This window comes from Lampetra planeri, chromosome 74, assembly GCF_965212315.1.
Source record: "Lampetra planeri chromosome 74, kcLamPlan1.2.h2, whole genome shotgun sequence".
In the NCBI taxonomy this organism is placed as follows: domain Eukaryota; kingdom Metazoa; phylum Chordata; class Hyperoartia; order Petromyzontiformes; family Petromyzontidae; genus Lampetra; species Lampetra planeri.
In genome coordinates, this window is record NC_136179.1 from 1982537 (window position 1) to 2007788 (window position 25252).

Below are 25252 nucleotides of genomic sequence, written 5' to 3' on the forward strand. Positions count from 1 at the left end.
ACAGGGGAAGTTCCTAATAAAAACTCAAAGTTAGTCCTAAATGTAAGTCATATTGGATCAAATTTACAAGTTATTCTATTCCCCTTTAATTAGTTAAAAAAGCAAATGCATTAATTATTTCAGCCGAAATTGGAAAGCATTAAAAAAACTTTCTACAAACTCTTCACGCAATACAATTGAGCATTATGGGTGGTACTAGACACAATAAGATTTTGACTCTACATATATATAAAACATATTTGTCCATCAGCCTTTCCAGAGAAATGTTTAGCTCACCTTCACTTTTTCTTTCAGGTTGGCGATTACGAACTCTTGCTGATTATGTTTCTGTATCTGCTGAGCTAATTTACTATTCAAGTCTTCATTGTCTGAGTGAAAGGTTTAAAGAAAAAAAACACAATAATTTAATGCATTAGTAGAATTAATAACAGAGGAGTATGAAGGTATTAATATCACCAAAACATGTGGCTGAATCAAGACACATGGTGAGCTGGAAGCTTCTCCCTACATCAGCGATGCCCACTTTTCGATAGCCTCACAGTGAGGGTCAGTCTGGGGTGTATCCTGAGAGCACAGGACTAATGAAAAAAATCCAGTTGTCTCGACCGAAACTTCCTCATTCGTGTTTTCGTGCAAATAACCCAGCCAGTGAGAAATTACATGCAATAAACTATGTATACAATAAATTATCACTTTCTATAACTGAATATTTTTAAGAAAGTTTCATATATCTCTTGCCTGAGAATATATGGTTACAGTATGTTGCTATACCATACTCTATGAGGATTATAAGTCAGGCAAGTCTAGTACTCAGATTTGTAATTCACAACTCACAGGGGAAATAATACACTGTTGTAGATTAACACTCAACTAACCGAAATAATAATGAAAATATCAAAGTCTCAGTCCAAAGTGATTTTCTCTGGATTCAGGGTAACAGTACAGGTTCAACAAGATGTTGATGATATTGAACTCTTAGAACTCAGGTTAGGTTAGATTTATTTTGTAACAGGTAAACCCCATTGGGCAATACTCATTTTAGACGAGGACCTGGTTTCAGGAAACAAACACATGAATAACACAAACAAAAGCAACCATAGATGTGAAAGAAGACTCTGGACTTCTCTTTTCCACAAGGTAATTCCTTTATTCCACGGCAAAGGTCGACACCTTCTTCACTCGCTTTCTCTCGCAAAGCCCTGAGCCATGCCTCCCACTATCCCCTTTAGCCTCTTCCTGGCTCCGCCCCTCGTCCCATTTCATCTCCACCAATCCTCATCTATTCCCCTCTTCTGACCGAACCGTTCCCCAATCACTCACCAGAATTTCCCACGTGTTTTCCCTTTTGAACATTCCAGCCAATCCTCTTGCTCCCCGTGCTGTAACTAATCAGAGCGTGAAGTGTTTCCTCAACCCTTCATGATTGACAGGCACTTCTCGGTCTTTCGGGAGTAGTGCCGCCCTGTTCTCTAGTCCCAGGGATCATGTGGGACGATCACTACATTTGGTCAAATATCCGTACAGCAAAGTCGAGCATCAACATAGTGCAAGCAGTACAAAACATACAAGGCATCACCCAAGCTATGTCAGGAGCTGACGACTGATGGTCTGATCACTGACTCATCTACTTGGTAATTTCCATTAAACTGGCTCCAAAATGATGACAGAAGCGATGCGAACGGAAGATCAAGGTCAAAGGGCTCAAATACACCATCTAAAGAGACCTCTATCACTAGTACCTCAAAAAATAAACGGCCAAATTCCAACCAACAACAGTGGGAGAGTGTCAACAGTGCGTGGGGTACCCTCAAGACCACCTGCAGCAGCACCTGCGAAGAGACACTTGGATTCTCTACCAGAAAACATCAAGACAGGTTTGATAAGAATGACAGGGAGATCAAAGAGTTGAACGAATTACAAGTGCAATGCCTTTTGAGCTTGGCAGAATGACAATATTCAAGCCAAATAAATTGCACTACCAACAAAGCCAAAGCAGAGGTCCAAAGGGGGAATCGTGATGTGGGAACACAAAGTGAAGAATATCCATTATATGCGCAGTTTTTTTCCAGTGCCAGAGCAACCATTTGTGGTCTGAGCACTCAGAGACCAACCACATTGAGACCTAAGAATGAAGGACATCTGAAGAAGGAAGGGCAAGGCATTAATGTTTGCTGGGGGGAGCATTTTGAAAACCTCAATTGAGCCTAAAATCTAACCAGAAAAAATTATAGACAGACATATAAGCAGACAGATATCACCAAGATACACACAGCGGGCTGCTGTGTGTATCTTGGTGATATCTGTCTGCTTATATGTCTGTCTATAATTTTTTCTGGTTAGATTTTATGTCGCTATTTCATTATACCTGATGATGATTGCTTGTGTTGCAATCGAAACGTCGTATGTTATTATTTAATTTATTATTTTTTCTTTATACGTGACTTTACCGAAAAAAACAAAGAATAATTCCTGCAGTCACGAAAGCTCCAACGTTAAGACTCAATTGAGCCTGTTGTGGACGAGAGTGTTCTCAACCCGAGTTTGGAATTCCTCCATCACTTGACGAGGTCAAGAAAGCCATTAAGCAGATGAAGAACAACACATCATCTGGAATGGATGGAATCCTGACTGAAATTTTGAATCAAGAGGGAAAGGATCTCACATCATAGCTGACTTCTGTCATCTTTAGACTGTGGAATGATGAAGAAATCCCAGATGACCTCAGGGATGCCATGGACATGACAATCTTCAAAAAGTTTGTGGGAATTATGGAGGGATTTCTTTGCTTTCCGCCAGATGATATATCATTGCAAGAACCCTCCCAGAATCTCAGTTTGGATAAAGGCACAACTGGCACAATCTTCACTGCTCTCCAGCTCAAAGCCTTCGACTCTGTCAACCGATAATCGCTGTGGGGGATACTGGCGAAGTATGGATCTCCACCAAAATTATCACCATTCTTTGCCTGTTTCACAACGACATGTGAGCCATGATTATGAGTAATGGATCTAGCACACATTCCTTTGAGGTTAAGACTGGAGACAAGCAAGGCTGCGTTATTGCCCCAGCACTATTTTCGATGTTCCTTACCATTATGTTACATCTGACCAATGACAAGCTTCGAGTCAGTGTAACGCTAATCTATTAAATCAATGGTAAGAGGCTTGCGGAGCCCCAATGCGGTTTCAGGAAAGGGCGGTCCTGCACAGATGCCATATTTTCTGTCCATCTGCTATAGCAGAGGTGTACGGAATTCCAACAAGACCTACATCTCTGCTTTATTGACCTGGTCATAGCCTATGATACCATCAGTAGGTCTGGGCTTTGGGTTGTTCTTCGTGCTTTCGGAGTCCCTGACCCTCTGCTCACGATCATTAAGGACCTTCATGATGGTGAACGGGCCCAGGTAAAACTACGTGGTCGGGAGTCAGAGCCATTTCCTGTTGACCTTGGAGTGCGACAGGGATGTCCACTGGCTCCAACATCATCATTTAACATCTTTTTCGACCACGTAGTTCGTGAAGCCTTCAGTAGCTGTACCGGCGGAATCTCCATCTGGTACAGATATAATGGGAGGCTGATCGATGCCCGGGTGCGGTTGAGGGATGGCTCCCTATTGGTCAACCACATTACTGTATGTATGCCGATAATTTGGTAATAGCTGCTCACTCAGAGGAGGAGTTGGAGACACTGCTGCTGAGACTGGAGCGTGCCACTAAGAGGTGGGGCCTTACCATCAGCCCCACCAAAACTAATCACCTGCCTGGGTATTTTGTACCATCGGACACTCCACCCAACAACTCCCAATCGGTGATGGGACAGTTGTGGAGAAAGTGGAGAGTTTCCCATACCTGGACAGTGTGCTCATGACTGGCTCCGGTCTAACAGCAGATGTTTCACTCCGAATCAATCGAGCGGCATTATATTTTCATCAGTTGCATAACTCTGTGTGGAAGCTACCTGGTCTGTCGCTCTGCACGAAGCTTCAGGGCTTCTCGGCCACAGTCAAACGTGGACCCCCCCTAATAGAACATCTCCGCCGGTTAGAAACATTTAGGCTGGCCTGCCTACGATCCATCCTGGGTTTAACCAGGCTTTATTGTGTGAGGAGCTCACAAATCCTCGAAAGATCTGGACAAAATCCCATCAGTGAGCACCTCTGGCAGGCAAGTCTGCGTTGGCTGGGTCATGTAGCCCGCATGCCCAATCACCGCATGCCCAAACAGCTTTTGTTACGCCGGATCGAGGGGGCTAAACGGGCGCGGCACGGGCTAGAAAAGAGATGGAGTGACGTGGTACAAGAGGACGTGGAGCTGAGTGGACTTGCCGATGACTGGTACCAGCGGTGTCAAGATCGGCCTCTGTGGAGGAGGCTCGTGAAGGATGCTACTGGGCAGTTCTAGGCGGTCGCCCTCCAACAACAACAGAGGGTGGAGTAGCGACGCTCACAACGAGTGGAGCGCCGGGTGGCTAAAGCACAGCAAGTTTGCACAGTAGGGGGCATAGGTGGTGCATCAACCAGTCATCTCAGTCAGTCGACCCGTGGCACCTGGGTCTGCCCCGTGACCTAATGCCAGCGGGCGTTCGACACTTCACGTGGCCTCAAGGTGCACATGGCCTGGCACAAGCGTCGTGGTGACGTCACCGCCACTTAGTGGCGAATGGCGGTTGTTGTTGTTGTGTTTGTTTCATTGTGTCTCCAATTAGTTGCAGGTAACCTGCAATAATTGGATTAATTCGTCACTTGACTCATCCATGAAAAAATGGACACCATTCTGTATAAGTAATAAAAAAAATGTAGGTTAAACTGCAAATGGGAAGATTACCACTGTAGTTAATATCAGTGTTTGTGGTCCCTACATCTGTCATAGATAATAGGAGTTATGGGTAATAATGGAATGAATAACACGTTATTCTGTATTGGATATTCATCAGCATTGTCGCTGATGCTATTTGTTATACCAATTAAAAACATCACTTTCTTGACTCATTATTTGAAGTCTTACTACCAGATTACAATTCACAACGTCCATTATAGCCAGTGTTTACACGAGGCTTACCTTTTTTGTACTTTTCATGCATTGATGCGTTCTTCTCGAGGATTTTTTCCACCATAGTCTCCTTTTCGTCAACAAACGCCAAGAGTACATTATTATTCTATACATGCAAGAAAACACAACAGGAAAATAGTTTAACACAATCACCATTTCTATATTATTGTTGCAAGTACTTAAATCTACTATAAAAAGACGTCTGCTGAAAATTCCAGGTAAGGTACCAACTTAACAACATTTTTCTGAAGAGAATAATCAGATAAAATAATGCATAAAGTAAATACGGCATGGGCAGGGCTCCAGTGATAAATATTTATGTTGCAGACTCTTGTAATTCACAATACACATCGTAAGGCTCCTGTAATCCAGAGGTACTCAAGCTGACAATAGTAATCCGATGTACTAAAAGCCAAAGCACATGAGCCATTGTATTTCATTAATTTACAATATGTTTACGATATTTCACAAATAATAATCAACTCGTTAAACTACTCTATACAATTATATGTTAGCATGGTTGTCTAAGGACAGTGCGAAAGAAGTTCAACATACATACAATAACACACCTCATGTAACACTATAAACATGCTAATTCCGGGGTGAGTCAGTTATTGGAGATATTGCCTTTAAAAGGTGAAATGGGAGAATCCCAAACAATTTCTTTTAAAGGGGATCTATGGGTGCAGAGGCACCAATATTAATGAGGCTTAATATTCGCGGATTTGGTATTCGCCCTATTTTCTATCAGCCACCGCGAAAAATAATGGTTCACTGTACTTTGCCAATTTCTAAATAAATCTCAGTTCTTATCCTCAGCCATGGCAGCGTGCACACGCCTATCACTATTATCATTTTCGCGGTTAACACTCAGAAAAGGCTCCCATGTAGCCTCGCTGTAGACTCTTGGGGCAAATGATGTTAGCGAGCAGCACGTATGAAGGCTGCCACTGTGGCACACAGAAAGGGTGGGTAGCCAGAACCATGCCCGGATGCCTTTGCCTCCCCAGTGGAGATATACACATGCAGAAACATACGAACAAAGGTCCCCCGTGTAGCCTTTTAACAGGCTGTAGAGGAACGTGGTGTTAGCGAGCAGCAGCATCAGCACAAAATGAAGGTGTGGTCGCGTTGATTTTATCACAGAGTCCTCCGGATTTTCCTCCACATTTATAAACATGTGTTTATATTATTTGGCTGCTATAAATGTCTACATGATAAGCCAATTCATTGAGCTATAATTTGTGATCGCCAGGTCGCTCCTGAAAAATAAACTATATGCTCAGTGGGCCTTACCTGTTAAATAAAAAGTTTAGCTTTATTTGAACTTTTATTTATGGATTTGCTTACCTTTCCTTTGCACTACTATCATGGTTGTTATTGTTTGGTGTAACTTTATGACCCGCCCCTACTGTACATTTGTGAAAAAGAGCTTTAGAGCTCATCAAATTCCTCCAGAAAAACATTCTGATTCTGAAACAGCCACCAATGAACACGAACGAGGGATTTATTCACAACCTAGACCTCCAGAATTGGTCAAAGTCCAATAGTGAAATAGCCTAAAGTACAAATGTTATGAAGCTCTCAAAAAGAGGCATTTCTTGTATAACTTTCATTGTCCTTAACAACAACATCCAGTGTCCACCACGCGCCAACACAACTCCCTTCCCTCTCCCGAGCACCCCTCCTCCCCCTCAACTTTTCCTCTTTTCCCTCCCCCTCTCAAATCTCTGCCCATCCCTGCCTTTAAACCAATCCCTATGGTTTTAAATCTCCCTGCCTCCCTCTTTCAAACCTTCCAACCAATCACCATCTAGCAAGCCACATCATATCTATCCTTATGCAGTAGCGCCGCTTCTTGGCGGTTATGGTGTTTATAATATCCATGTCACCCCAATGTTCTACAAAGACGCTATTCAAGGATGTCTTACATTCTTATTTCACCCTCCCCTTACAGATGAAATTGGAGGCGTTCTCAGCTTAGCTTTAACAGAACCAGTAACTGCAAGAAACTAAATTTATACCCTGACGTACAATGTTATACATTTGATATTTTACTGATAACGTCTTCCACAGCTAACGCAACCCTAGCCCATGGAATGTCCAACACAACACAACAGGAGATAAACAATTGAAAGAAAATAATGAATGAGTGGTTTCATTCATAATTCGAACTAATTACATGCGGCATGTAACGGCGGGGTAGGTGGAGACAGGTTGTGAAGGTGTACAATTCTGATTGGAAGAATTTGAATAATCCACTGAGGTTCGAGCGTGTGGAGAGGAGGTGGTAATTGGGAAATTTCAAAGGGAACAATGTTTGAGGTTAAGGTGACAAATTAGAAGAAAAAAAAACAAGGGATTTAAAGGGAGAAAGCCCCTCAGGGCTTGGGGCTCGAGTCACATTGTTTGGTTTCAGCGTATGTGTCTGCATTGTATTATGATCCTCGGCAAGTGTAGATGAATTAGATAAAGTTATTATGTTTACACTTGCTTAGTGGTTATGGTCTGTTGCACGTTAGTACCTACTTTAAATAATTGATGCGTCAAACATTATCACTGATGTCACTGATAGATTAAACTACCAAGTCAGTCCTTAAGCCATGGAACGTGATGCATAGAGCGTTTTGGGGCAGGCACTATATGCCCACGATCGGTGTCGCTCGAGTTGCATCCCCGCCAGCGCCAAGGCTGCGAGCAGAGGTGGACACAGAGTCACAACTTGTCTCATTGCGTCGAGGACTGTCCCGGAGTGGCTCGAGGAACAGGCACTTCAGGTTCTCGGGTAATGTTGTCTCCTGGATCTTCAGGGCTTTAAACTGGATACAGCTAATTGCTGCAATGAATGGTCACGGGTCCTATCCTAAAAATCCCGATAACTCTGTAGCACCCACAAACGTATGCTTTCTAATGGCTTTTTTTCCAAATTTAACAAATCTGGCCCTCAGTCCCCATGAGTAATAAGTGACTGCCCTGGTTCAGAGCCACTTTCCACATTGTGGGATTTCGACCCACTCACAGAACTAAATGCTTTGTTATTTTATCCCTCCGGGTCCACAATCTTGTATATATGAGTCTGCAGGGTCATATGTGCTAGCGTGTAGAATATTATCACGCCCCATTCAGCCTTGTTGGCTAGAATCATATGGTCGCCCTCTTACAGAGGTCCTCTTGGTATAGTTCATAACTTGTGATCGTTGTTTCTATGCAATATGCCTTTGAACAATAGCCGCGGCTTCTCTCAGGCTTAACATTAAGAATCTCACATACGTTCATTGTAACCAGGATGTAGAGAACATTCCAGAAGACTAAATACACCAGAAAATATCACACAGCTTGACATGAGGAAGAACGGGGGACATTTTATCATCTCATAAACCATTGCATTGTATGCGAATGTGAGAGTTTGCACCTGCTAAGGTCATTAATGCTTGGCCCTAAGTGGCAGAGATGGTAGCACGTTCCCCAAAGTGTGGTTACATCTCTCCATGAAAAATCCATGCAGACATTCCATAGGAGCCGTAATTGTAATACTCTCCAGTGGCACACATGTTGTTGGTCCGGGGTTTAACACACTGCCTACAAGAGTAAACGTACTGCTTGATGTATATCTCCATCCCTGGCCAAAATGTAGCCAGGCCATTGCCTTCTCTCCTAGATATACTGGTAATGTATACTGGATCCTTTTTCGTCCCGACAGTGGGTCCTTTATGACTGCAGATAATCCCATCTCGCAACTCCAGTCTTAGAAGATGACTAACTAAAGAAACCTCACAGTGCCTCTCAGACCTAGATGGCATGCTGCTCCACATCAGATAAGGAAGCACTCTTGTGATCATGGAGTCCTGCTGCTGACCATCCCTCAGTTCTCCTAAAATCAAGTGCGTCCTGTCCAGATAGCACCAATGATTGCATGTTTTGAGCTCGGGCCAGTGCCTTTTACTTGCCTGCATCTTCCCAACCTTACTGGAGCTCAAAAATCGCATTTACAGAGGCTGCATCACGAACGTGCCTGGCACAATATCTCATTTGGTTCCCGGGCTTAATTACAGTACTGCTCATCACCTGGATGCTGACTCATACAACGGAGTGTGTCCTACACATCTATGATCCTAACTTCTGGTTCCTCCTTGATTAACATTCGGTAGGACTCACGAAGCAACGACCCATTCATCCTTTCCATGAACGGGCCTCGTCTGAGCTCCTCTGCTACGACATTCTTCCGACTTGCAATGTGCTTGAGGTCAAATAGTCAGGTGTAATCTTTGCAATCCACCTCTGCTCCCATGCATCCAGGCGTGAAAGACACGGCGAGAGTTCTGGTGTTTGTGGTGTGTTGTCACTATAGCTAAACAAGCATTAATCCCCGAATGCTTGTTTAGCCGGCGTGGAGAGTGACAGAACAGGTCTTGTTCGGGCATGAATCAAGCAGCATGTTGGTTTGTGTTTGTCAGTGTCTCTTTGTCTATACTTTTGTCTATAACTGGTGTGGTGTGTAAACATCAGCACTGAGGAAAGAAAGGCGGCAGGGCGTGGTGAAGGACACCCTCTCCTTTCGTGTGCTATGCCAGCGTGTATACGTGATTGGTAACGTCATGGCCGCGGGTGTGGATGCCTGACTGCGCCACTCCCTGTTTCTCTCCATGGAGCAGTGCATCAAGCATACCCAACGGCCCTTCCCCGTCCATTTATCTCTGTCCTACTCGATTCCCCCCACCACATCATTCCCCAGGCCCCACCGAACTGCTTTGTGGCGACGAGGCTGAGTTGACGCCTAGACTCACCCATCAGACATAAACCTCTACTGACTGCCAGTGGGGTCACAGTCATGCATGGCTCACTGACGGTCTCGAGGTAAGGTTATGGCCAACGCCGGGCTCCCTGACCTGTGGGGAAAGTGTGCTGGAGACCCCTAAAACAGCTATTCATCTACTGACAAATGGCCAAGTTTTGGCAGGAGACAGCAGTTTGAGAATAGGGACCATTTCCGTGAGCGCTGGCACGATTGTCTGCCACTTCTGCAGGTTTCCCTAACGCCCAAGAGGCCTATGCGTGCGTAAGGCTTGCAGGCGCTGCCTGGCAGAGTTCAGTCGGTGGGGTGCTAGGTGCCGTAGTTGGTGGGCTTAAATATTTCGTGGAGTCCCATCTAACCTAGCAAATTATCACCCTTCACAATAATCTACTAAAACAACTGTATCCACTTCTACAACTGCTGCAATAATTTTAATAACTACAACTGCCAATTTTCCAAACCTACTTAAACAATTGTAATGATTATACTACTACTACAATAATATAATTATTATAACGGCTACTACAATCAACTACTACACCTTCAATTGCAACAACCAAGACTACACCTGCTACTATACAAGTACTACTTCAACATAATTTATTGCAACTGCTCCAAGTATTAGCCTACAGCCTGCAATGTATTTCATTATCGTGTTGCTCTGCCTCGTTTTGATTTTTTCACTCCCCTTCTCTCTCTTCTTGACTCAAGCACAACCATGTTTCTGCTCTTTCTCCTCCCACTCTCCTACTATGGCCTTCTCTAATTTCTGCTCAGAATGCTTCCCTCCTGCCCCTCCACCACCCACGCACCTTCCTTTCTCTTTCTTTTTTACAAATATTCTTCCATTCACTCTTTATTTCACTTCCATACATTGCATCCACAACGTGCCTGTTCTCCTAACTTGTCCGTGTTTTTCTATTAAACACCTGCAATGTAGGCCCACTTGTTTATATTATCGAAAATCCGTTCGCAAGCTGCTTGTCTTGCTCCTCCTACTTATAGGCGGGATCGAAGTTAACCCTTGGCCTACACAATTTCTTACTCTCTCTTCTTCATTTAAGGCGTCCAACTTCGTGAATTATTCTGTTTTGTGCATCCAGCCCTCTGGAGTAGAAAACTGTTCCCCTTGAGGTCTTGTCATGAAGGCTGTGCTACAGACGACCATAGCAATAACCCCCCTATCTATATATATAAAATCGTGAATCTGTCTGTCTGTGTGTGTGTCTGTGTGTCGCCGGACCATACGCACTTTCATTGGACGGCGGTTGCCCCTGGCAACGGGTAGCGACGCCTTCGCCGCTTTCATTGGACGGCGGTTGCCCCTGCCAACGAGTAGCGACGCCTTCGCCGCGGGGTGGACGCCATTTTTTATTCCCGTTAAAAATAGGCGCACGCATTAACACAAAGTTTCACGTCCTCTTCACTCCCCCCCTACCACAATGTGTGCAATTACTATTATAGGGTCGGTCGATTATTAAATTATAGCGATTAGACTGTATTATTGTAGCGCGGGGGGGGGGGGGGCCCGCACCCGTACCCAGCCTCAACCGGGTGGGAAAATCAGGCGAGGCCAGAGGCTCTGCACGGTGCTAGGCCTCGACACCCACCACGCGACTCTGAGGTAAATTCAGCAATGTTACACGTCCTCTTCACTCCCCCGCCACCCCATTGTGTGCAATTACTATTGTAGGCTCGGTAAATCATAAAATTATAGCGATTACACAGTATTATTGTATCGCGGGGGATCGGCGCGCCTCACTAAAACCCTACAACGGATCGGCGCGCCTCACTAAAACGCTACAACGGATCGGCGCGCATCACTAAAACCCTACAACGGATCGGCGCGCCTCACTAAAACCCTACAACAGATCGGCACGCCTCACACAAACCCTACAACGGATCGGCGCGCCTCACTAAAACCCTACAGCGCATCGGCGCGCCTCACAAATCCTACAACGAAAGCGTAACGCATTGTAGTGTCGTGGTTAGCGCGCCACGCTACGAACCCGGCGACCCGAGTTCCATTCCCGCTCACGGCCACCACCGGTGACGATTATTTGAACCGGTCCTGGGCCTCCCCTAGGTCGACTCAGCCTCAAAACGAGTAATTGGTGTGGCGTATGAACATCGCCACTGGGGAGACAAAGGCGGCCTGGCGTCGTGGATCCAAGACCCGGGCGAAGCCGGGTAGTACAGCTAGTCTATCTATATATATAAAATCGTGAATCTGTGTGTGTGTCGCCGGACCATACGCACTTTCATTGGACGGCGGTTGCCCCTGGCAACGGGTAGCGACGCCTTCGCCGCTTTCATTGGACGGCGGTTGCCCCTGGCAACGAGTAGCAACTTTTCGCCGCGGGGTGGACGCCATTTTTTATTCCCGTTAAAAATAGGCGCACGCATTAACACAAAGTTTCACGTCCTCTTCACTCCCCCCCTACCACAATGTGTGCAATTACTATTATAGGGTCGGTCGATTATTAAATTATAGCGATTAGACAGTATTATTGTATCGCGGGGGATCGGCGCGCCTCACTAAAACCCTACAACGGATCGGCGCACCTCACTAAAACTCTACAACGGATCGGCGCCCCTCACTAAAACCCTACAACGGATCGGCGCGCCTCACTAAAACCCTACAACAGATCGGCACGCCTCAAACAAACCCTACAACGGATCGGCGCGCCTCACTAAAACCCTACTGCGGATCGGCGCGCCTCACACAAATCCTACAACGGAAGCGTAACGCATTGTAGTGTCGTGGTTAGCGCGCCACGCTACGAACCCGGCAACCCGAGTTCCATTCCCGCTCACGGCCACCACCGGTGACGATTATTTGAACCGGTCCTGGGCCTCCCCTAGGTCCACTCAGCCTCAAAACGAGTAACTGGTGTGGCGTATAAACATCGCCACTGGGGAGACAAAGGCGGCCGGGCATGGTGGATCCAAGTCCCCGGCAAAGCCGGGTCATGTCTATGTGTGTATGTGTTTATGTGTATGTCTGTGTGTCTGTATGTATGTATGTGTATGTATGTGTGTGTATGTGTTTGTGTGTATGTGTGTGTATGTATGTGGGTTTTTTGGTATGTGTTTATGTGTATGTCTGCATGTCTGTATGTATGTATGTACGTGTGTGTATGTGTTTGTGTGTATGTATGTGTGTGTGTATGTATGTGTGTGTATGTGTTTCTGTGTATGTATGTGGTCCTGCACAGATGCCATATTTTCTGTCCGTCTGCTACAGCAGAGGTGTAGGGAATTCCAAAAAGACCTACATCTCTGCTTTATTGACCTGGTCAAGGCCTATGATACCATCAGTAGGACTGGGCTCTGGGTTGTTCTTCGTGCTTTCGGAGTCCCTGACCCTCTGCTCACGATCATTAAGGACCTTCATGATGGTGAGCGGGCCCGGGTAAAACTACGTGGCCGGGAGTCGGAGCCTTTCCCTGTACACCTTGGGGTGCGACAGGGATGTCCTCTGGCTCCCACATTATTTAACATCTATTTCGACTGCGTAGTTCGTGAAGCCTTCAATAGCTGTACCGGGGGAATTACCATTTGGTACAGATATAATGGGAGGCTGATCGACGCCCGGGTGCGATCAAGGGATGGCTCCCTATTGGTCAACCACGTTATGTATGCCGATGATTTGGTAATAGCTGCTCATTCAGAAGAGGAGTTGGAGACGCTGCTGCTGAGGCTGGAGTGTGCCACTAAGAGGTGGGGCCTTACCATCAGCCCCACCAAAACTAAGCACCTGCCTGGGTATTTTGTACCATCGGGCACTCCGCCCCCACAACTCCCAATCGGTGATGGGGCAGTTGTGGAGAGAGTAGAGAGTTTCCCATACCTGGGCAGTGTGCTCATGACCAGCTCCAGTTTATCAGCAGAGGTCTCACTCCGAATCAGTCGAGCGGCAATATCTTTTCATCGGTTGCGTAACGCTGTGTGGAAGCTACCTGGTCTGTCGCTCCGCACGAAGCTTCAGGTCTTCTCGGCCACGGTCATTCCCTCCCTTCTCTACGCTTGCGAAACGTGGACCCCCCTAGTGGAGCATCTTCGCCGGTTGGAAACATTTAGGCTGGCCTGCCTACGATCCATCCTGGGTTTGACCAGGCTGGATTGTGTGAGGAGCTCACAAGTCCTTGAAAGATCTGGGCAAAGTCCCATCAGTGAGCTCCTCCGGCAGGCAAGGCTGCGTTGGCTGGGTCATGTAGCCCGCATGCCCAGCCACCGCATGCCTAAACAGCTTTTGTTCGGCCGGATCGAGGGGGCTAAACGGGCGCGGCACGGGCTAGAGAAGAGATGGAGTGATGTGGTACAGGAGGACGTGGAGCTGAGTGGACTTGCCGATGACTGGTACCAGCGGTGTCAAGATCGGCCTCAGTGGAGGAGGCTCGTGAAGGACGCTACTGGGCAGTTGGAGGCAGTCGCCCTCCAACAACAACGGAGGGCGGAGGAGCGACGCTCACAACAACGAGCGGAGCGCCGGGTGGCTAAAGCACAGCAAGTTGGCACAGTAGGGGGCACAGGTGGTGCATCAGCCAGTCATCTCGGTCATCTCGGTCAGTCGACCCGTGGCACCTGGGTCTGCCCCGTGACCTCCTGCCAGCGGGCGTTCGACACTTCACGTGGCCTCAAGGTGCACATGGCCTGGCACAAGCGTCGTGGTGACGTCACCGCCACTTAGTGGCGAATGGCGGTTGTTGTTGTTGTTGTTGTATGTGTGTGTATGTATGTGTGTTATGTGTGTGTCTGTGTGTCTGCATGTATGTGTGTGTGTATTGTGTTTGTGTGTATGTATGTGTGTCTTTGTGTGTATGTGTATGTCTGTGTGTATGTATGTGTGTGTATGTGTGTGTATGTATGTGTGTGTATGTGTTTGTGTGTTTACGCTCGCATTACACTAATGTGTTGCAGGTCTAAGGCGTTCCTCGCGCAGCATTGCCGCTTTATTATTTCAGTCGTTTACTGCGTACGCACCCTGACAGTCGTGTGTGTCTGCAGCAAGCGCGTGTATGTGTACCTATGGACGCGCGCGCGTGTGTTGTGTAGGGGGAACGGTAGTGTAGTGCTTAGCGTGCTGTCTGTGTGTGTGTGTCTGTGTGTGTGTGTGTCTGTGTGTCTGTCTGTGTGTGTGCGTGTGTGGTGTGTGGGGAGCGGTAGTGTAGTGCTTAGCGTGCTGTCTGTGTGTCTGTGTGTGTGTGTGTCTGTCTGTGTCTGTCTGTGTGTGTCTGCGTGTGTCTATGTGTGTGTGTGTCTGTCTGTGCGTGTGTGGTGTGTGAGGAGCGGTGGGTGTAGTGGTTAACGCTACGCTGCGCTACCAACCCGGCGAACCGAGTTCGATTCCCGCTCACGGCCACCACCGGTGACGATTATTTGAACCTCCCCTAGGTCGACTCAGCCTCAAACGAGTAACTGCTGTGGCGTATTAACATCGCCACTGGGGAGACAAAGGCGGCCGGCCGTGGTGGATCCACGTCCCGGGCGAAGCCGGGTCATGTGTATGTGTGTATGTGTTTATGTGTATGTCTGTGTGTCTGTATGTATGTGTGTATGTATGTGTGTGTATGTGTTTGTGTGTTTGTATGTGTGTATGTATGTGGGTTTTTTTGTATGTGTTTATGTGTATGTCTGCGTGTCTGTATGTATGTGTGTATGTACGTGTGTGGATGTGTTTGTGTGTATGTATGTGTGTGTGTATGTATGTGTGTGTATGTGTTTCTGTGTATGTATGTGTGTGTATGTATGTGTGTTATGTGTGTGTCTGTGTGTCTGCATGTATGTGTGTGTGTATTGTGTATGTGTTTGTGTGTATGTATGTGTGTCTTTGTGTGTATGTATGTGTTTGTATGTGTTTGTGTGTTTACGCTCGCATTACACAAATGTGTTGCAGGTCTAAGGCGGTCCTCGCGCAGCATTGCCGCTTTATTATTTCAGTCGTTTACTGCCGTACGCACCCTCAAAGTCGTGTGTGTCTGCAGCAAGCGCGTGTATGTGTACCTATGGACGCACGCGCGTGTGTTGTGTAGGGGGAACGGTAGTGTAGTGCTTAGCGTGCTGTCTGTGTGTGTGTGTCTGTGTGTGTGTGTGTCTGTCTGTGTCTGTCTGTGTGTGTCTGCGTGTGTCTATGTGTGTGTGTCTGTGTGTGTGTCTGTGCGTGTGTGGTGTGTGAGGAGCGGTGGGTGTAGTGGTTAACGCTACGCTGCGCTACCAACCCGGCGAACCGAGTTCGATTCCCGCTCACGGCCACCACCGGTAACGATTATTTGAACCTCCCCTAGGTCGACTCAGCCTCAAACGAGTAACTGCTGTGGCGTATTAACATCGCCACTGGGGAGACAAAGGCGGCCTAGCGTCGTGGATCCAAGACCCGGGCGAAGCCGGGTAGTAAAGCTAGTACTAATATATAAACACCCAGGTCTGTCATTCCCTCATTGTGTGACTAATGCGGCACGGATTGGTTGAAGTGCATCACGTGACCAGAACCAAGCATTAATTCTAGATTTGAAGCTTTCGTGACTGCAAGGATTAATATTCATAGGTTTTTTCGGTAAAGTCACGAAGGTAAAAAATTAAAATTAATAAAAGTAAAATAAAAAGCTTCAAATCTAGAATTAATACCCTCTACGGCAGGGGTCCTCAAACTACGGCATGCGGCCCGCCGAGGACATTTATCCGGCCCATGGTCACTAATTGGGCTGCGCTTGTGAGCACTAATTGGGCTGCGCTGGTGAGCACTAATTGGGCTGCGCTGGTGAGCACTCATTGGGCTGCGGTGGTGGACACTGATTGGGCTGCGGTGGCGAGCACTGATTGAGCTGCGGCGGTGGGCACTGATTGAGCTGCGGCGGTGGGCACTCATTGGGCTGCGCTGGTGAATGATTCAATGGGCCAATTGACTGGACTTGCCCCCCAGGCCTGAGGCTGCCAGCCCTCCCCTGGCTGTGCTTGACTGGCTCTCCCTCCCTCAGCTCCCTCACTTCCCCTCGGCTCCACTCCCAGTGATATTCCTGTGTGCTGGGGATGTGCTGCGATCTGTGAACAAAACTGCAGGTGTAATTAACTTTTTAATGGCACCCGCACCAGTGTGAGCCTGGGGTAAAAGCTGAGTTCTCCCAATCAGACTGCATTGATGGGCAGTGCAGTCTGTATGTCTCTGTGTGGGCAAAGTTATTGCTGGTATATTGTTTTTGTAGCGCTGTATATATATATTGGTATTTTACTAATAGCAATTTTGACTCCCTAGGAAACTGATGTCAAGAAAGAGAAAAATTGACTCGGAGTGTAGGATATTCAAAGAACAGTGGACTTATGATTACTTTTTCATGCAGTACAAGGAAAGAGCTGTGTGTCTGATATGCCAGAATATAGTGTCTGTGTTCAAATAATACAATTTACGTCGACACTATGAAACTCAACATAAAGATAAATATGATTGTTTGGTCGGAGAAGTGAGAAAAGATAAAATATTAAAACTGAAAAATACATTAATAACTCAGCCAAATACTTTTGTGAAGCAGAAGCAGCTAAATATTTCATCACTGCGAGCACGTTTTCAAGTTGCCAAGCTAATAGCGTGCACTGGCAGACCATTCGTGGAGGGAGAATTTGTTAAAGAATGCCTTCTTTCTGTTGCCAAAGAGATGTGTCCAGAGAAGGCCGATTTATTTAGTACAGTGAGTCTTTCAGGACCTACAATTACACGGAGGATTGAAGAAATGGAAGACAATTTGCATCAGCATTTGCAAAACTCCACAAAAAAACTTTCCTATTTTTCCTTGTGTTGTGTATATACCCCCTTTTTAATTTTTGTTAATATTTTTTTTTAGAATTATTCTGCCAACATATAAAATATCGTTTTTTTTAATAGACACGGGGCAACGTGAGAACGGACACGCCCCCACACTCCCACAGATGTGCGCACACCTCATTTCAAAGGAAAGAGGGCATGAAAGAAGGGTAATCAAGATCATAAAAACTCCCCGAATTTCACACAGGAGGAACAAGGGAGGGGGGAATGGCAGGCGGGGGGTTGGAATGACACCCTCTCGTAAAAAGCCTTGCAGGGCCGGGCACCACGGAGGAAGAGATAGATAGATAGATCGTTTATTGTCATTGTCACCAGTACAACGAAATTTAAAATGCTCACCAGTCAGGGCATCATTCATAAATTTAAATAAAATAAAATAAGAAAATAAAAATAAAATTAAATAAATGATAATCAATTTATACTATATATAAAAACAGCCGAAGTATACCCACATACCCACATAAGGTTACATTTTGTCATTGCACATCTCTATTTCACATTCAATTGTAAACACTATTACTTAATAATTATTTAGCATTATTGAGTGTGGTGATCGCTGTAGGATAAAAGCTCTGTTTGAATCTGTTTGTCCTTGTTTTGACTGATCTGAATCGTCTGCCTGATGGCAACAGCTCAAACAGTGAGTGTCCAGGGTGTGAAGAGTCCTTTAGAATGATCTGTGCTTTTTTGATGCAACGTGAACTGTGTAGTTCTTCCAGTGTGGGGAGATGGCAGCCGGCGATCTTTTGGGCTGTGTTGATGACCCTCTGGAGCGCTTTCCTCTGAGCCACTGTGCAGCTGGTGTACCATACACAGATGCAGTATGTAAGAATGCTCTCGATGGAGGCTCGGTAGAAGGACACCAGCAGTTTCTGTGTGATGTTATTATTCCTGAGGATTCTCAGGAAGTAAAGTCTCTGCTGGGCCTTTTTCAGAAGCTCAGTGCTGTTGGCGCTCCAGGTCAGGCCCTCCCCAATGTGGACTCCCAGGAAGCAGAAGTCTGCCACCCTCTCCACACAGTCCCCGCTGATGATTAGTGGTGGAGTGTCCGTTTTCTTTCTCCTGTAGTCTATTATGAGCTCCTTGGTCTTTGCGGTGTTAAGGAGCAGGTTGTTGCCCCTGCAGTATGCTGTCAGCCGCTCCACCTCGTCCCTGTAGGCAGACTCATCCCCCCCAGAGATGAGCCCCACCACTGTGGTGTCATCAGCAAACTTCACAATGGTGTTGCTATGGTGGACGGCGGCACAGTCATGTGTGTAGAGGGAGTAGAGCAGGGGACTCAGTACACAGCCCTGGGGGGAGCCGGTACTGAGGCTCAGGGCTGTGGATGTATGACGGCCCACTCTGACCCTCTGTCTGCGGCCCGAGAGGAAACTATGTATCCACATGCAGGTGGAATGTGGAATCCCCAGGTCGCCCAGTTTTTCCACCAGTTTGTGTGGGAGGATGGTGTTGAACGCAGAACTGTAATCCACGAAGAGCATCCGCACATAGCTCCCCTGCTGCTCCAGGTGTGACAGTGCAGCATGTAGTGCTGTGGCCACGGCGTCCTCCGTGGATCGGTTCGCTCTGTAGGCAAACTGGTGGGGGTCAAGGTTTCGGGGCAAGCTTCCTATGATGTGACTCCGGACCAGTTTTTCAAAGCACTTCATCACCACTGGCGTGAGTGCTACTGGCCGGTAGTCGTTGTAGCTGGAAATGTGGGTTTTTTTGGGCAGGGGGACTATGGTGGAGGACTTTAGGCAGGGTGGTACAGTGGACTGTTCCAGAGACAGGTTGAAAATCCTTGTGAAGACTCCAGCCAGCTCGTCAGCACAGTCCCTCAACACACGTCCAGGGACGCCATCAGGTCCCGCAGCCTTCCTCGGGTTGACGGCCCGCAGCGTGCGCCTCACCTCATGCTCCTCTACTGTGAGGTTTAAGCTGCTGTGGACCGTGAGGTTTGGTGATGCTGTCCCTTGTGGTGTCACCTCAAAGCGGGCAAAGAAGAGGTTCAACTCCTCTGCCAGAGCGGTGTCACCATCGGCAGCTCCGAGGTTGGTCCTGTAGTTGGTGAGGTGCTGGACTCCCTGCCACACCTGCCTGCTGTCGTTACTGTCCAGGCATTCCTCAATCCTCCTCCTGTAGTCTGCTTTGGCCTCGCGGATGCCTCTCTTCAGGTTAGCTCGGGCTGTGCTGTAGAGAGCTTTGTCTCCGGAGTTGAAGGCGATGTTCCTCTCCTTCAGCAGTTGCTGGACCTCCCGGGTCATCCAGGGCTTCTGGTTGGGGTAGACCCGAACGTGTTTGTCCACAGTGACAGTATCTATGCAGTTTTTAATGTAGCACAATACACTATATGTGAACACCTCCAGGTCCTGATGTTCGAAGACCCCCCAGTTGGTCCTATCAAAGCAGTCCTGCAGCTGCTGGGTGGCACCCTCAGGCCAGATGGCGACAGTTTTTGTGATGGTAGGAGCCGTTTTCTTGATGGGGGCGTATGCAGGGATCAAAAGCAGGGACAAATGGTCAGACTGGCCCAGGTGTGGTAGTGGTCTAGCCCTGTAGCCTAGTTTGATGTTGGTGTAGACCTTGTCCAGAATCTTAGTTCCCCTAGTAGCACACTTAACATGGTTATGTTCTTAACAAAGAAACAGCATTGACGACAAAAAGCACATACGGGTCTTTGAACCATGTTAGATGCACAAGTACCAACTTAGCCATGAATATTAAGCAAACAGTATCCATCCTCACTCCAATTGAAAACCAGAGTCGCGATTCATCAATTGTTAATTAAATACGGACATTATTTACCGTAAATAATTCCTACGCGGCCGGGCCGAAGCATCAAAGAATAATTATGACTTGGGGGTCCAAAACAAAATTCCTAGCCGGGATAGCAGATTAAATAATCACAAGAAGTCAAATAATAAGTACGGAATTAAAGTGAATATCCTAGAGGAGCTAACGGCGAATAAGGCTCTCAAAATTAACCAAACACAACAACCCATGGAAAGCAGCAACACGACCGTCTTCGTCTTTCCGAGATGATCTCCACACGCAGGCACAAAAGCGAGGAAATGACACCAATAAAACTCCCGGGCAATGGCTCAAAGGAAATTAACACGTTCTCAGAAAATAAATAAAAATAAGCGCAGGGGCCGGGTGCTTCCACCGTGGAAACAACCGTCTTTGTCTCCCCACAACACGGACAGCAAAAATTGCACACGCGAGGAAATAATATTTCCATGAGAGATCGGGTCACGATGAAACATCGGGAACACGGTTTCGGCATAACTGGGGCATAATGGAAATAAGTCGCATTTCAACTTCCAAACCAAAACAACTTAAGCTGTGTGAGACAAAAGATATGATCCCGAGCAAGGGAGGGAATAATTAAGCTCGCTTTACGCGTAGGTTTTCGCGACAAATATTATTCAGTAACAAAAACATGGATTCGAATATTTCTTTTTTATATATATATATAACTCGACGCAAATCATCGGTCTGGCTAATGGATAACTTCGGTGGCGCCGTCACGAGGCCCCCACCCCCCCCCCTTCCAGAACGACAAACAGCTGTGTCTTCAAAGCTAATAAACACACGGACAAACACGCACGCGAAACACACGGACGGACACGCACACGACACACACACACACGGATGCAGATGGTCCCACCCACAGGAAGGTTTTATGACAGACTTTGAACAACTCAGGAAACTGAGTGGATTTTCTCAATATAAGCCGGAAAAAAATCCATTCAACTCAGATCATCCGGGCCACGGGCCCCACCACAGATCGCCAGGGGCTCTGAGCCCACATCGTCCGGGCCACGGGCCCCACCACAGTTCGTCCGGGCCACGGGCCCCACCACAGATCGCCAGGGCTCTGAGCCCCATCTCGTTGCCAGGGCTTCGACTCCACCACAGATCGTCAAGAAGTTTTCGTCATCCAGTATGACGAGGTTCGCGGGTTAGCGACGTGCCGCTACAAGCCGAGGTCTGCACCAACTGAGAAGAATCGCTACCCCGAAGAATTAATTAAAACAGAGCCAGATTCGCTCTCCCACACGAACACGCCCTCACCCACCACTATATCAAACATTCCGTTTTAAAGGATTTATACTTGCTGACGAATCTATTGACATATACTTTTGCCTCTGGGATACAATAAGTTTTTTTATTACCGCAAAATGAAGTGTGTCATGCTTGTTTTCAAACTCGGCCAGTCGCCGATTGTGATCGATACAAAAACGAACTAATGAGATGCCTGGTTGTTAGGAGGGTTTTTAGTCATTCAGTTCGTTAAATGCATAAGAGTTTTGAGTTGTTCTCGCAAATGCATAAGTGTTTATTCATTCATTTTAGTCAAATGCATAGTCTCGTAATTGCATAAGAATTTTAGTTATTCATATTAATCGAATGCATAATATCGCAAATGCATAAGAGTTTGGTTATTCATGAATTATTGACGCATGTTCGACCTGCATGATAGAATGTCACATGCTTGTTAGAATAAAATTTCTTCACACCAACTGTTCGAGTGCTTCTTTCCAAGTCCATGCAAAACTATCTTATTCATAAGAGCTGTATCCTGTGATGAGATCTGAACTGGTGACTTAAATATCATAACACACACTAGGATAATCGGTAAACGTTTAATCGATGATAATCGTGTTATCCTGATTGATAACTCTGGATAAACGAAGCTGAGCCTAATTATCATAACTTCACACATTAACATAATCGCAAGCATCCGCATAAATTACTACGATTATCTCCGTGATTATCATAATTTATGCATATAATTACATGCATTATCATAATTTATGCATACAATTACTCATACCATAATTTATGCATAGCAATACACACATTAACATAATTAATGCGATTTGCGCATTTTTCGGAAAATTATTAATTTTTATTATTTTCATCAAAATTTCATAACCCGACACATACAACACTTGGCACTCGACGAAAGCAATGATGTTGGTGATTCTGCACAACTTCAAATATGTATTCGTGGGATGAATGACTATTTCGAAGTCACAGAAGAGCTTGCTGCACTGCAAAGCATCAAAGGAACAACTACAGGAGAGGATATATATGAAAAGGTTTGCCAAACTGCGAATGGTTTGGAGCTGAATTGGGCTAAACTAGCTAGGGTGACAACTGATGGTGCTCCTAGCATGGTGGGGTCTAAGAAAGGAGTAATTGCTCGCATTAACCAAGAGATGGACAAACATAACCATTCTCATCCAATAGCCATACACTGCCTCATCCACCAACAAGCGCTGTGTAGTAAATCACTGAAGTGGAACTCTGTTATGAAAATTGTGGTATCTTGTGTTAACTTCATTAGAGCTCATGCACTAAACCACAGACAATTTCAGGAATTTCTGTCTGAACTAAATGTTGACTATGAAGATGTTCTGTACCACACAGAAGTCCGTTGGCTGAGTCGAGGGAGAGTTTTGAAACGTTTCTATGACTTACTTCCACAGATTACAGCTTTTCTGCTTTCAAAAAACAAAGAAGTACCAGAGCTCAATGATGCAGAATGGAAATGGCACCTTGCCTTTCTGACAGATGTAACAGAACTACTCAACAGTTTCAATGTGCAACTTCAAGGAAAGGGGAAGCTCCTCTGTGATATGCAATCACATGTCAAAGCATTTGAAGTAAAATTAGGCCTCCTCATCAAACAAGTTAAGGAGGAAAACTTCTGCCATCTCCCCACAACTCAAAATCTGTTAGCGGAAAAACCATTGGTTGTAATTCCCAAACAAAACATGTGTGGATTCACTGGAAAAATTGCAAAAGGAGTTCCAATTTAGATTTAAAGAGCTTCATCTCCATGAACAGGACATACCGCTTTTCCGTAACCCATTTTCTATTGACATTGAAAATGTGGATACAATTTACCAAATGGAACTGGCTGAACTGCAGAATTGTGACTCTGAAAGACGCATTCAAGTCAAGCAGCCTTCATAATTTCTATGCATCTCTCCCCTCTGAGACATATCCTCATCTCAGGAACCATGCACTCAAAATGGCAACCTTCTTTGGCAGCACTTATGTCTGTGAACAGACTTTTTCCAGAATGAAACATTTGAAATCTCCAACCAGATCTAGACTAACGGATGCACACTTGCATCACTTGTTACGACTAGCAGTGACAAATATGGAATCAGACATTGACCATCTCATTAGCCAAAAGCAGGCCCATAGTTCCCATTGAAATACTGGCAAGTTTGTTGATTTAACTTTACTTGTTCTTCATTTTAAATATTGTATTTGTTCCCGTTTTGTTTCTTCACTTCAAAATAAGATATATGCAGTGTGCATAGGAATTTGTTCATAGTTTTTTTTAACTATAGTCCGGCCCTCCAACGATCTGAGGGACAGTGAACTGGCCCCCTGTTTAAAAAGTTTGAGGACCCCTGCTCTACGGGGAGGAATTGCACCTATCTGTTAGAGTTTTTAACAGACAACGAGACAAGAAGTCACAGCTTCTCGAGACGCTGGCCTTCCTCAAGAGATGCCGAGATAACAAGGTAATACCCATCGCTTTCACACTCACATCTGCTGCTGTGTCCTCACCGAACTCTAAACAGATTTTATTTAAAGCTAGCCTATCACTAATCTCGGTGAGAATAAGGTTACTCCGATCTGAACTCGATAATTTGGACAAGACTCTCCTACAAACACATTTAATGTTAACACAAAAAATGTCCCCTTCCCATTGGAACCACGTTGACAACATGACTTCTGCTGACTCAATGTCAGCCAAATGCAAAGCTAACCTGATTTCTAAATTCAACCTATCTAAGAAGAAACCAGAGCCACACATCACAAAGCTGGATGTCATCAAGACCGTTATTAATCAGAGTAACATCCCAATTTCTGACAATCTGAAAACGGTACTGGCCAAATGACTAAATTTCGCTGTCACCCCTAAATATATACCAGTAGAGGATGTAATTTCTCAGATTGATGTAGCCCTCAGAGGCATAGGACACATCCATGCGGATGTAGAAAGAGCTGAAATAGCCACTATTCTTAAGAATGCTAAGAAACCCACTAGTAACATTAGCAAAAACGAACGCTCTGAACTCGCAGACCTAAAAAAGAGAGATGATATAGTCATCCTCTCGGCAAACAAGGGCAATGTCACGGGCATCATGGATAAAGATTCATACAACAAACTAAATCCTGGACCTGCTTAATGATGGGAGTTACTCCAAAATTAAAAAGATCCTACTAACAGCCTAACGACAAAACTAACAAAATCATCACGAGTTCGACATCCCTAATCGAACCAACCAAACGTCCCTCTCTAAAACCATCGGCGGCAAGACCTCCCAGACTCTATGGTCTTCCCAAGATCCATAAAGAAGGCACCCCACTACGACCCATCGTGTCGACGATCAACTTTCCTACCTACAAACTAGCCCGGTTTCTATCAGATACTCTGCTTCCCTTCACAGGCAAGACCTCTTCGGCAGTACTCAACTCAACTCAATTAGTCTCTATGGTCAAGGACATGGTACTATTTCCTGATGATGTCCTCGTCAGTTTTGATGTAGTATCTCTGTTTACCAAAGTCCCAGT

At 46.0% G+C, this 25252-nt stretch overlaps 1 protein-coding gene across 7 annotated transcripts in view; it reads right to left on the minus strand.

Moving 5' to 3' along the window:
- Positions 1 to 25252, minus strand: part of LOC144737870 (guanylate-binding protein 2-like) — a 234684-nt gene that overhangs the window by 153034 nt on the left and 56398 nt on the right. For all 7 annotated transcript variants that reach the window (XM_078620753.1, XM_078620754.1, XM_078620752.1 and 4 more), the window contains exons 8-9: positions 5061 to 5157; positions 277 to 368 (exon numbers count right to left, since the gene is read on the minus strand). In XM_078620753.1, coding sequence (XP_078476879.1) covers positions 277 to 368; positions 5061 to 5157 — 189 coding nt within the window. The remainder of the gene's footprint in view (positions 1 to 276; positions 369 to 5060; positions 5158 to 25252) is intronic.